General features: G+C 42.3%; 1 protein-coding gene across 5 annotated transcripts in view; it reads left to right on the forward strand.

Annotated features, from left to right (window-relative positions):
• The window catches only part of GOLGA4 (golgin A4), a 54263-nt gene extending 45283 nt beyond the window's left edge, over positions 1 to 8980 (forward strand). For 4 of the 5 annotated variants that reach the window (XM_079947503.1, XM_079947506.1, XM_079947505.1 and 1 more), the window contains 4 exons: positions 1569 to 1672; positions 4517 to 4603; positions 6463 to 6528; positions 8264 to 8980. In XM_079947503.1, the coding sequence (XP_079803629.1) occupies positions 1569 to 1672; positions 4517 to 4603; positions 6463 to 6492 (221 nt within the window). In that variant the 3' untranslated portion in view covers positions 6493 to 6528; positions 8264 to 8980. The remainder of the gene's footprint in view (positions 1 to 1568; positions 1673 to 4516; positions 4604 to 6462; positions 6529 to 8263) is intronic. The other variant, XM_079947504.1, reaches the window with a different exon arrangement.
• The last annotated feature ends 3421 nt before the right edge of the window (positions 8981 to 12401 follow it).

Genomic DNA, 12401 nt, shown 5'->3' on the forward strand with positions numbered 1-12401 from the left:
ATCAAGTTGTAATAAGCAGCAGCCAAAGATGCAAATGACTTGATACAGGTAACACAGTTCTACAAAAGAAGGCTTTAAATTCCAAAGCAATGAGGTGATGGTGGTCCAATGAGATGGGTTTTCCAGGCTGGTGGAGCCAGATTTGCTGAGAGAGAGCGCATGCATGTTTGTAGTCTAGATGGCAGCCTTGTAGAAGATTGATCCTTGATAAAAATGTGGCCATGGTGATACAAGAGATACTGTAAGATGGTTAGATCTGATTGCCTAGAGCCCCAGTTGGCCCCTACCCTCAGTGGTTACACAGGATTTGATAACGCAGGTTCCTCACCTTCCCCAGGAGTACGTCACACACAAACAGGTGGACAGAATCACCTGACAACATAATGACGTCATGTGAATGGCACCTGTCCAGATTGGTGCTTGGGGAGCACACCTTCAAAAGAGCTTTTTGTAATGACTGGTGAAGTGATTGTGGTTACATGGAGCTCCTTTGAATTCTCTTTGGAGTGGGAGGTTTGGATCAAACTGCTTCCTTCACCTAGAACCTTTTTCTCTTTGGAGAGAAACCACTTCCTCCAAACAGAGAAAGCGAGCCTCTTCTGCTGTACTAAGGAGCTCCTTTTGGGAACTCCCTAGTGCAGCTGATCTCAGTGGATCTCCCTGTCTGATCCAATCAGCCCTACTTACCAAGGGACAATGAGAAGCAACCTTTGAACTCCTTATTCTTCCTTTGTAGCCATGTTCATGTTTGCCTGACACCTGACGTTACATATGATGTTGGGCAGGTGAGGAGGGGCATTGTGGGCTATGGCCTTGCAGGACAACTTGGGTACTGTGCTAGGTCTAAGGTTCCCTGGTGCTACCTTAAAGGATTTATCCTGGTTCCTATACTTTCCATTGTTTTGGCAGTTACTTCTAACATCAGGCAGGAACTATTGGCCATTTGAGAGGAAAAGGCAATTATGAATCTCTGGAAGGGATAGCGCTTAGGGTTAGGAGGTTTGTGTACTCAACCGATCCTACTTGTGAAGGGTTTGTTTGTTTAGAGCATTTGTACTCTGCTTTTCAGCTGAAATCTCCCAGAGCGGCTTACATAAATCAGTTCAAACAAGACAGTCCTTTCCCTCAGGCTTACAATCTAAAAGACATGACACAAAAGAAAAATGGGATGGGGGCGGGTTTGAATTCAGATGTTGATTCTTTAAGCTAAATAGTAATTCTTACTGACCAGCTGGGACAGAAACAGTTCAGGGCCTGGAAGATCCATCTTTCCCACTGAGGCACAAGCATGCTACCAGGAAGGGGCTTGAACAATAGTCGTCTGCCTCTGCCTAGCTATATATTTGAAGGAGAGGGTAAGTTAGTGTCTTGAGTCCAGAGGCAAGAGTTAAGAACTAGCCGCTTAATCCTCTTGTTAAAATGTAAAATGCTCTTTACAAAAGCAGTATAAGGTAAGTGACAATCATTATGTCTGTATGTTACAGTTTGGTCAAAAGAGATGAGCATACTGATTGTAGCACATCTGTGTAAAATACAATTGTATAAAACACTGTCTCTTGTCTGTGCAGATGGGAACCTCTGCCATTCAGATGTCTCTCTTTTTGGAGAACCGACGGAGTTTGAATACTTAAGGAAGGTGTTGTTCGAGTACATGATGGGTCGTGAGACAAAGGTATCCCCCATATTCAAGGCACATGTTTATTAAGTTAACAGTCACTTCGAGAAAAAAGAAGAACTGCACAGGTGGTAGTATTATTATGCTCTCATGGGATGAGCCCGTTCTTGCTCACATCTACCTTAGATAGAAGCAAGATGGTGTGACACAGGGTATCTCCTATTTATGAAGAGTTATTTTTTATGGATTTGTTTTAGTGTTTCATCATTAAAGTGTGGAATTGGTTATTAAAGTTTTTTAGTTATACCCCATCCTGGTTTCAGAATTGATGATGGGTAGGTTATAAATCTCCTAACTAAATAATACTTTCAAACAGGACCACTCTCAGTGGATATTACACTCCATAGGCCAGGGTGGGCAGCTTGCAGTAGATTGGCAAGAGTTTCCAACTCCCAATTGTCATAACAATAGCAACAGCTAAAAATCCCCCCTCCCCAAATTAGCTTGCTGAAAAAGAATACTAGACAGGAGTGAGGAACAGGAACAGACTTTTATGTGAAAGGACTTGCTACTTGCTTTTGGCATTGGTAAATTTATGAGCTGAACATGCACTCAGAGGCACATGTATATGTATATATATGTGTGTGTGACTAACTGGCTGAGCCACTGTTTTGTACCTGCCTCTGCTTGGTTGATCTCAAGGTTCTAGCTAGCATAAAAGTAGGCCCCAAGTCTGTCCACTCCTTCTTTAGGTTTCATAGGCTCCTCTTTGCAAATGTGATGGAGCTATTGTCCTCAACCTTCCAAATACTCATATGCCAGCCCTCTTCCTCCTGTGATGTGGGACTCATGTAACCCTGTTTCCCCGCAAACTTCATTTCCATCTCCCCCATGGAACCATAGCTCCTTCCTGTCCCCTATCCCCTTCCAAGTGAGATTCCAGACCACCGTCCCTGCAGTTTTGTCTCTTAACTATCCCTGAATCTGATTTAGGTTTAAACCTTCTGCTACATCTTTCAGCAAGTTCCCAACCTTCGGTCACAATCAGTTTGCATGGGCTGGGAGAAATAATGAGCAGCAGTAAATTCATTAACGTTGGGACGCAGGTGGCGCTGTGGGTTAAAGCCTCAGCGCCTAGGGCTTGCCGATCGAAAGGTCGGCGGTTCGAATCCCTGCGGCGGGGTGCGCTCCCGCTGCTCGGTCCCAGCGCCTGCCAACCTAGCAGTTCGAAAGCACCTCCGGGTGCAAGTAGATAAATAGGGACCGCTTACCAGCGGGAAGGTAAACGGCGTTTCCGTGTGCGGCTCTGGCTCTGGCTCTGGCTCTGGCCAGAGCAGCGATGTCACGCTGGCCACGTGACCCGGAAGTGTCTCCGGACAGCGCTGGCCCCTGGCCTCTTAAGTGAGATGGGCGCACAACCCCAGAGTCTGTCAAGACTGGCCCGTACGGGCAGGGGTACCTTTACCTTTACCTTTAAATTCATTAACATAGTGTGGAGAGTGGGGCAGTCAGTGGGGCAGCACAGGCAGGGGGCCATTGTGCACCTGGGTTGCTAGCAGCATGCCACTTGTGGTTTGAGGACCCAACCCCCACAAACTGGAATGAATACACAAGGACACGTGATATATAATGGGCAAGAAAAGGCCACAACTTTATTGATTACAGCAGTGAAAAGGTATTGGCTTAGGCATTGGATGTCTAGAACAAGGGGGTTTATTCACCAGTAGGTGGAGCCTGTTGATGCTAATCCAACTATAGGCTCTCCCCTGATGTCACCGAGGGTCGTGCCATGGCCCCCCGCCAAGCAGGCATCGGACAGAGTACACGACCGCCAGATTCCTTTAACGGAATACCCCAAAATTGAAGGCATAGGCGAGAGAAGAATGAGGCCGAGGAGGAGCTGGCGCCGCGGCATAAAGGTTGCTGTAAACGCCCCCTCGGAGGCACCTGGTTGGTGGGTGCCAGCCAGGTGAGTGGAGGAGACAGGGGGCGCCCTTTACCAAGAGGGTGAGGACTGAGCAGTGCAGCATCAGAGCCAATCTGATGTTCCTGCTGCTGTGCTTGCACTGCGCTGAGCTCTCCACACTGCATCGTCTCCCTCTCAGCAAGGGGCAGCAACGCTCTCCATTGGAAATCAGCACTGCCCTGCTGGAGTTAAAATTTCAGATAACAAATCACGCCGCAACATAGTTCAGTCACCATCTTCTTAGATTTTTTTTATTTAAAAAATTTAATTTCTTTTATTTCTGCTGTGGGCAGAAGCTGTTTTTCACTTACAAATAATACAAATAATACTTCAGCAAATAATACCATATAGCAGAGTCACCAGCACATTCTTACTCATGAAACTGTTTACTATATATTTCTTGCTATGAGGCCATCTATACTACATTATTATTTTTCTCCTTCCAAGAAATAGCAGTGGGAAAGAATGTTAAGAGCCTTCCTTTTAAGTTGAACTTTGTTTTCAGTGGATAGCATATGAGTAAATATAGGCTTTATCTGGACTTTATCTGCAACCAACTATTTCAAAAACATTGAAGCCTTAAGTGATGGAATACTGAATTTATTGTTGTTTTGAACTTGTACTCAGCCTTGTTTTAAATCTGATCGTTTGGAATCCATTTCTGTATCATCTATTCTGGCCAAAAGCACTTGGGGAATTTTAAGTCGCTGGTGATGTTGGATTGCAGACTCTTAGCTTTTAATGTAGTGCATTTATTTTAAAGTCTTAGCCTTAGGTTGCCACAGATTTTTATGAAGTATACACAAGTATTCTTTATGCATTCCTCTGCTTTCACAAGGACTACAAAAAATACAGTGCTTTTATAAATCAATGAAACTGCTGTTTAGTGGATCACATTCTTGTCATGCCCATTACTTTGTTCACCTCTTTTTCAGACAATGGCAAAGGTTATAACCACAGTGTTGAAATTCCCTGCTGACCAAGCACAGAAGATCTTGGAACGAGAAGATGCACGGGCATTGGTAAGCCATAGTAAGCTACTAAATAAAAGTGGATTCTCAGGTGTGTCTGCTGTTATGGAACATTAAAGCTCTTTGATTACTGGTCACCTAACTTTCCCACAGAAGGATTTTGTATTTGGAAGTAAGGATTTCACACAGGGCAGGAAAGCTCTTAGTGATAGCAATAAACACCTTAATGTTGGAAGACCCTGAGTGCATCTTTGCTGATTGTGATGACAAAAAAATCTCCTGTTATGTCTACACCAGCACTTTGCTTGATATATCTGTCTTCCAGTTGGACTACAACTACAAGTCAGGGAAACCTATAAAATGTCAGTGTTAATATGGAAGAAGTCCGCAACAGTTTTACTCATCTATGCAAAAGCCTACTTAACATGTCACCTTGGGAACTGTGATGTTGAAAAGAAGATGCTTTTCAATTAAAGTAATTTAATAAATCCTATAATATTGATCTCCGCTTAGGAAGGTGATAAATGTCCACAATCATAGAACTATCCAGGCATTAGGTTTATCATTCTGTTTTATTATTAAACACCAGTGTTTAGTGTAGGAATTGCTGAAGGGAAAATTTGCCATATAAAACCAAGATACATTCATGGATCTTGGACACATGAATGATTGTCAATTCTTTCTCTTTGTTTCTTCTTTTTGTTTGCTCAAAGGATGCTGCTATCTGTTTTTGCTCACAAAATACATTGATCCCAGAGCAAAACAGCTTAAATGGGGTTTCTCCCTCTTTCTACATTTTCAGCTCACAATTTAAGCAGTAGTTATATGTGATGGGAAATAAATATGAAATAAACTTAATAATAAACTTAATAGTCTGCCAGCATCCCATTCAAAATTATTTACCTTTTGTGGCCACCATTGGTTTGTTCTAAAACTGTGTCTGTGTACCATTTGAAGACCATGACAAAGGTACAAAGTAGAGGAAACAAAAAGGACTTAAAATTCTGTACAATACAGTTTTATGGGGATACTATTTGAGTGGTGGCACAGTATATTTTGTGGGATTCTGTTTGAAAATTGAAACATTGTCATCAGTTGGTTTTCCTGTTTGGCTACTTTCATATCCTGCTTTAATACATACTAATACTTGTGCGTTTCTTTTGGCTCTATAATTTTGCATGCAGTTGTTAGACGAGATGGGGGAAATAGAATACAGTGGTACCACTGGTTACAAATGCTTCTGGTTATGAACACTTCTGATTTTGAGCTCCGCTAACCTGGAAGTAGCTGCTCCTGCTTGTAAACTTTGCCCCAGGATGCGAACGGAAATTGTGTGCCAGAGGCACGCACACAGCAGGAAGCCCCATCAGCGAAAGCACGCCTCAGGATAAGAACGGTTTCAGCTTAAGAATGGACCTCTGGATCGAATTAAGTTCGTAACCAGAGGTACCACTGTACCAGGCCCAATATTTCATGTTATGTCTGTCAAAATAAAGTCACATGTGTTCCTACCCTGGAGTCCTATTTTGATGCTAGCAGCTTTAGTAGAAATTAGTAGACCTTTGCCTGAGCCACCTGAAGGAAAAAGTAACAAGAAACAACAATCCTAGGCTTAAAAGCAAACTTCTGCAGGTTCATGGATTGTGCATGTACATTGCATGAAGCGGGCAACACTTGGCTCGAGTTTACCCTGGAGAGCAGTGCCAGTGCTGGCTGTCATTGCTGTTTTTACACTTCACCCGTATATCAAACTCTGTACAGAGCAGAGAAATGGCAAGGCTAATCACTGGCATCTCACTTGCTATGTCCACAAGTTTGACAGTGTGGAAATAGATGTCAAACATGTCTAAACTCACATTGCTTTTATTAACACAGTAACCCACTAAGCTGTTCTTTTCCTGGCTTTGTAGTTCACCTCACCTCGCAGTGGCATCTTCTGAATAAGCCATCAATCAGTGCTTTTAGTTAGCATGTGGGTGAGTGTTGCCTGGTACATACAATATTTGGTTTTGCCTAGTACATACAATGCTTGTTAATAATAGTGAGTGATGTCCACTGTTAGTTGTACAGAGTAAACCCACTGAAATATGTAGACTTAAGTAAGTATGACAAGCTTTGGCTACCACCCAGTAATAACTAGTCCTTCCCACTAACAAACATGCCAAACACTTGTTCTTATCATATTTATTTGGCAAGGCAAGGACTTGTAAAGAGGACTTCTTAATCCCATAACATTTTTTTGTGTTCTTGGACCAATTTGAGATTATTTTGAAGAACATGTTCACAGCTTCACACATCTGATGCATAAGATTAGAACATAAGATTATGATACAAGTTGCACTGATATTGGCTCACTTTACCTTGTGTACCAAATGTTGATATACTGCAGACCAAACTAGATGTAGTATATTGGATTGGATCTCCTGGCATTTTTTATTTTATTTTAATAGCAACAGCAGTACCCTGTTGCACGTTTCCAGTGTCATGTTTAGTTTGACCTTTATTTGCCTAAATATATTAATGTCAGTTTTCACTTCAGTGCTCAAAATGTAATAAGGAATGGAAAACTTAAGTTCCAAGCTAGAAAAATTCAGTAATAGGTTTATTATTCAAAATTGATTGCACTAGTCTTTCACAACTGTCAGGAAGGGCTAGTTATCCCATTTTTTTCTAGCTGCCTGTGAATTCTACATCTGTTTTGAAATCTGGCATAGGACTGAATTCACAAGAAGCTAAAAATCAAGTAATGAATTGCTTTGGAAGGAAATCTGAAAATGTGAAGCAAGCTGTCTGCAGAAAGTCCCAGTGCTGTAGAAGTGGGAAGTTTATCCTCTGTATTTTTACATGTTCTACTTTCCATAGCCCCCCAACTACTGAATTCCCACATAAATCTAGGTTCTTCAGAATTTAAATAATGATACAAAATAAAGCGTACAAAATGTGATTATGCAGAAGTTCGTTTTGGAAATACAAATTTATTTAACTTAGATTACAGAAGCCAAGGAACTTGCAGAGGACAAATTATTTTGACCATATATATGCTTCAATATATTTATACATGGAAATTACTCAAGATAATATGAAGCTCTTGTGAATGAAATGTGATCAGCTACGTTGGCCATTTCAGGGTAGACTAAAGCGACAAAACATTAAAATCACCTGTGAGGTCAAGTGAGCCAAAGGAAAAGCTGTTTCGAAGATATCTCAACCCCACATTTTAACTGAAATAAAGCTGAACTTATATGGGATACATATGCATATAATAATAATTGTAGTACTAGTAACAACATCTACAACAGGATGGATAGATAGATGATAGATAGATAGATAGATAGATAGATAGATAGATAGATAGATAGATAGAGTGTTTTCCCTGCATCCACTGTTCTAGATATATTGCTCCATGCCCCATAGTACATTGTGCCTGCTGTCTAGCCAAGACCCTTGCAGTCTTTCTGTCATGCCATTGTGCCTTTTTCATTCACTTACTAAGGGGGGGAGGGGAGTGGACTGGATCTGGCTGGTGGGCCAAATGTGGAATATTGAATTGTATTAAGCAACACACACAAGTAAACTACTTTTTTAAACTGTGGGGTAGTTGGTTTTCAACTTGCCTCTTAAACCTATTATGTCTTTCTGTATCGTAAATTAGTTTGTTGCTTTGCTTTTACTTGCGCTTTTTAATTTTTTCATATCATCCCTCCCTTCCAGTCCTGGCTGCGATCGTCCACTTGAAGAACTTGCAACACATGCACTTTGTAGCAAATGGCGCTCCTTTGAAATCTGATCATATCTCCATACTAGCTCTATGAAGAATGGACAGGAGAAGAACTACTATTCATTGCCCCATGTGAAATGAGCAAAATTAAGAACAATGATGGGTTGTCGGCTGGGCATGAATGTAATCAAACAGTTGTCTTGAAAGATTGTCTTACACGGTGATGGAGTGCTTATATTGAACACAGTTTTCTATTTTGGTTTAGAATATTTTTTAATAAATGTTTTGCCTCACTGCAATACAGATCTCACAGGATCTCTCTGAAGAATTAATGATTTGACTGCCCTATTTATTTTTAACAGTTTTATCGTCTGAAATAATTGTGCAATATACTTTGGGTGGGTAGGAGGCCTTGGTGATGTTCTTGGTAAATTAAACCTGTTTCGACTTTTTCCCCTCCCTCACAATTTGATCTCTTGATTGTTTGCTAAAGGCAATTTCTTTCAAGCACTTGCTTTATAATGAATCCAAATTGCGGTACCTCATTTGTTTATTCCTAGCTTTTGTACTTATATTTTGTGGGGAATAAATTTACACTCCTGTAAATTGTAAATAGTTACTACTTCCTTGTATCATAAGCTGATCTCTGACTGTTGGCAGTGCTAATCTTGCAGAGCTGGGAGAGAATAAAACTTCTATTTACTGTACAATGCTGCAGACTGATGTACTTTTTAATAGCAAATATTACTGTCTAATAATTGCTCTCATCTTACTCAATGATATAGGTGGATTACCCACAAAGCCTAATACCCTGCTTCTGAAACATAATTGTAAGCTGGTAATGCTTTTGGGAGGGACGCAGGTGGCGCTGTGGGTTAAAGCCTCAGTGCCTAGGGCTTGCCGATCAAAAGGTCGGCGGTTCGAATCCCTGCGGCGGGGTGCGCTCCCGCTGCTCGGTCCCAGCGCCTGCCAACCTAGCAGTTCGAAAGCACCTCCGGGTGCAAGTAGATAAATAGGGACCGCTTACCAGCGGGAAGGTAAACGGCGTTTCCGTGTGCGGCTCTGGCTCGCCAGAGCAGCGATGTCACGCTGGCCACGTGACCCGGAAGTGTCTCCGGACAGCGCTGGCCCCTGGCCTCTTAAGTGAGATGGGCGCACAACCCCAGAGTCTGTCAAGACTGGCCCGTACGGGCAGGGGTACCTTTACCTTTACCTTTAATGCTTTTGGGAGTTCTAAAACTGAACACAGCCTAACTCAGGAGTCGGAAAACTTTGGCCTTCCAGATGTTGATTAATTTCAACTCCCATCAGCCCTAGCAAGCATGGCTAGTTGCCAGGGATGACGGAAGTTGTAATTCTGCAACATCTGGAGGGCAAAGGTTCCTCCTGCCTGGCCTGATAAGCAGAAAATGCTTGATAGTGTCATTCACAAGCTCGGTAAGTAGCTTACTGGAATGCAGTTGCAGAGTTCTGCAAAACTCACTGGTTCTGGCCAGAAAACAATTTTAAAAGGCAAGTATAAATCTTATGGCAGACACACACAAATATTTACCCCCAGAATTCTCATTTTCATCTCACAACAGGCCTAGTAGCTTACTTTTCATATAAAACAGATTTTCAGTGTGGGATCCATGGACAATTAAGTCACATTGGAGTGGATAAGCTGAACTGACATCCATGGTTGAGTCCTTGAGTCACATGGGAAAGTCAAAACAAACTCATTGGAAGGAAGATGGAAATCCACAAGCAGTGTGGTCTGAAAGAATGAAATCATTTATTTCTGCTTAAAAAAGGTAAAGGACCCCTGACAGTGAACGACTCTGGGGTTGTGGCGCTCATCTCGCTTTACTGGCCGAGGGAGCCAACATTTGTCCGCAGACAGTTTTTCTGGGTCATGTGGCCAGCATGACTAAGATGCTACTGGTGAAACCAGAGCAGCGCATGGAAATGCCGTTTACGTTCCTGATGGAGCGGTACCTATTTATCTTCTTGCACTTTGACGTGCTTTCAAACTGCTAGGTTGGCAGGAGCAGGGACCAAGAAACGGGAGCTCACCCCATCACGGGGATTAGAACTGCCAACCTTCCGATCGGCAAGCCCTAGGCTCAGTGGTTTAGACCACAGCGCCACCTGCGGCCCTATACATTCTGTCGTACACAAAATTGTTACCAACTTATTTCTGCATCTTGCATATGGAATGATATTTATTAGATGAATCCATTGACCATAGCAGCATCAAGTATTTAGGCATCATATTTGAGCAGCAGTGGTGCTGAACGGGAATAAAAAGTTGATTTTATTTCAGCAATCTAAGTGTGTTAAAGAAACATTCCTACTGAAACTGCTAGTTCCAATATCTAAACAGCAGAAGGTTGAGGACAGCTTTAGTTTTTAATATTTAGGGCAATCTCATTGCAAATGTGAAATAAATATAACCTTGGCTTTTCTTCTTGCTCTATCAAATTCTAAATCTTCCAACATTTAGACATTAGTAAAAACTGTCCTGTGAACCTTAGACTTTCTAACTATGGTAATGTACATTGTGTTTTGGCATACTGAAGAGTCTGAGGTTTTGGAAATTTCAGAGTTTTGGGGTTTTTTAATGGTCTTTAATCTTCAGGAGTTCACAGCATACATACTTCAGACAGTGAGATACACAGAGGGGATGAGCTCATTTTGCTTTTCTGTTTCCACCGGGCATTCCCATCCCTTTCCCCATGCAAATCCATGCTGAGAAAATCTGAAATTGTGTGGACAGCCATTTATTACAAGCAAGAAAATATCGTATTAGCCTGAATATAAGCCATTTCCCCCCAAATTCTGACTGTGAAAAGTTAAAGCTGCAGCTTAAATTTGTGACCTTACAAAAATAGGCTTTTACAATATCGCTGCTGAAACAGACAAACGGTAAAACGGAACAAAAAAAGCAGACGCAGGTGGCGCTGTGGGTAAAACCTCAGTGCCTAGGACTTGCCGATCGTATGGTCGGCGGTTCGAATCCCTGCGGCGGGGTGAGCTCCCGTTGTTCGGTCCCAGCTCCTGCCCACCTAGCAGTTCGAAAGCACTCTTAAGTGCAAGTAGATAAATAGGGACCACTTTATAGCGGGAAGGTAAATGGCATTTCTGTGTGCGGCGCTGGTGCTGGTTCGCCAGCTGCAGCTTCGTCACGCTGACCACGTGACCCGGAAGTGTCTGCGGACAGCGCTGGCTCCCGGCCTCTAGAGCGAGATGAGCACGCAACCCTAGAGTCGGACACGACTGGCCCGTACGGGCAGGGGTACCTTTACCTTTACCTTTTACGGTAACTTTTGCGGGCTTGCAAGTTCAAAGGCTTAAATTGGCTTGGAGTTACAATTCTACCAACCACAGCGATTTTCAGCGTGTAACCCAATTTTAAGGGACCAGCTTATATTCGAGTATTTTCTCTTTCCCCCTTTTTTTCCTCTTGAACTTTAAAGGCGTGGCTTATTTGTGGGTGTAGCTTATATTCAGACCAATAAGGTAATACGAATCTATGTAACTTACACAATTTGATCCTGGTACAAGCTTTGGATTTCCTTTGTGTTGTTTCTAGTTTGCTTTGGCAAAGAGCTTTGTTTCCTTAGAACAAAATGTTCCCATCCCTCTTCAGTAGCATTGCTTGACGAGTTTTTTCTTAAAAGTCCCAGTCCCTAAATGTGTGACCAATCTTTGTTTGCACACAAGACTTTCTAAGCCAGCAGCAGCTCTGCCATCCTACCAGATGAGCTGTCCTTGTCAACTGGAGGAAGACGTAGAGAATTTCAGAGGCAGGTATCTGATGTAGCTTGAGGGGCGGCTGCTGCTGGTGGACCTTTGAGAACCCAGGAAGGCCTTCCCCAGATCATCTGCACAATTCCTTGTGTGCACCAAAGGAGCTTGTATGGGTAACAGCACATGAATTGTAGTTCCTTACAAAAAAGTAATTATCCCTCTCTTTGGTTTTTCATGTTTGACCATATATGGAAGAACTCAACCTACAGAAAATTGGCTAATATATAACGACAGACCTCACACTCCTCCACACTATGTCAAATGAATCCTGTTCTTTCCCATCTTGCCTTTTAGGGCATTTAAAGAGTTGCACCAGTCATCTTTAGATATAGCTAAAAA

This window comes from Podarcis cretensis (genome assembly GCF_951804945.1).
Source record: "Podarcis cretensis genome assembly, chromosome: 12".
NCBI classification, from domain to species: Eukaryota; Metazoa; Chordata; class Lepidosauria; order Squamata; family Lacertidae; genus Podarcis; species Podarcis cretensis.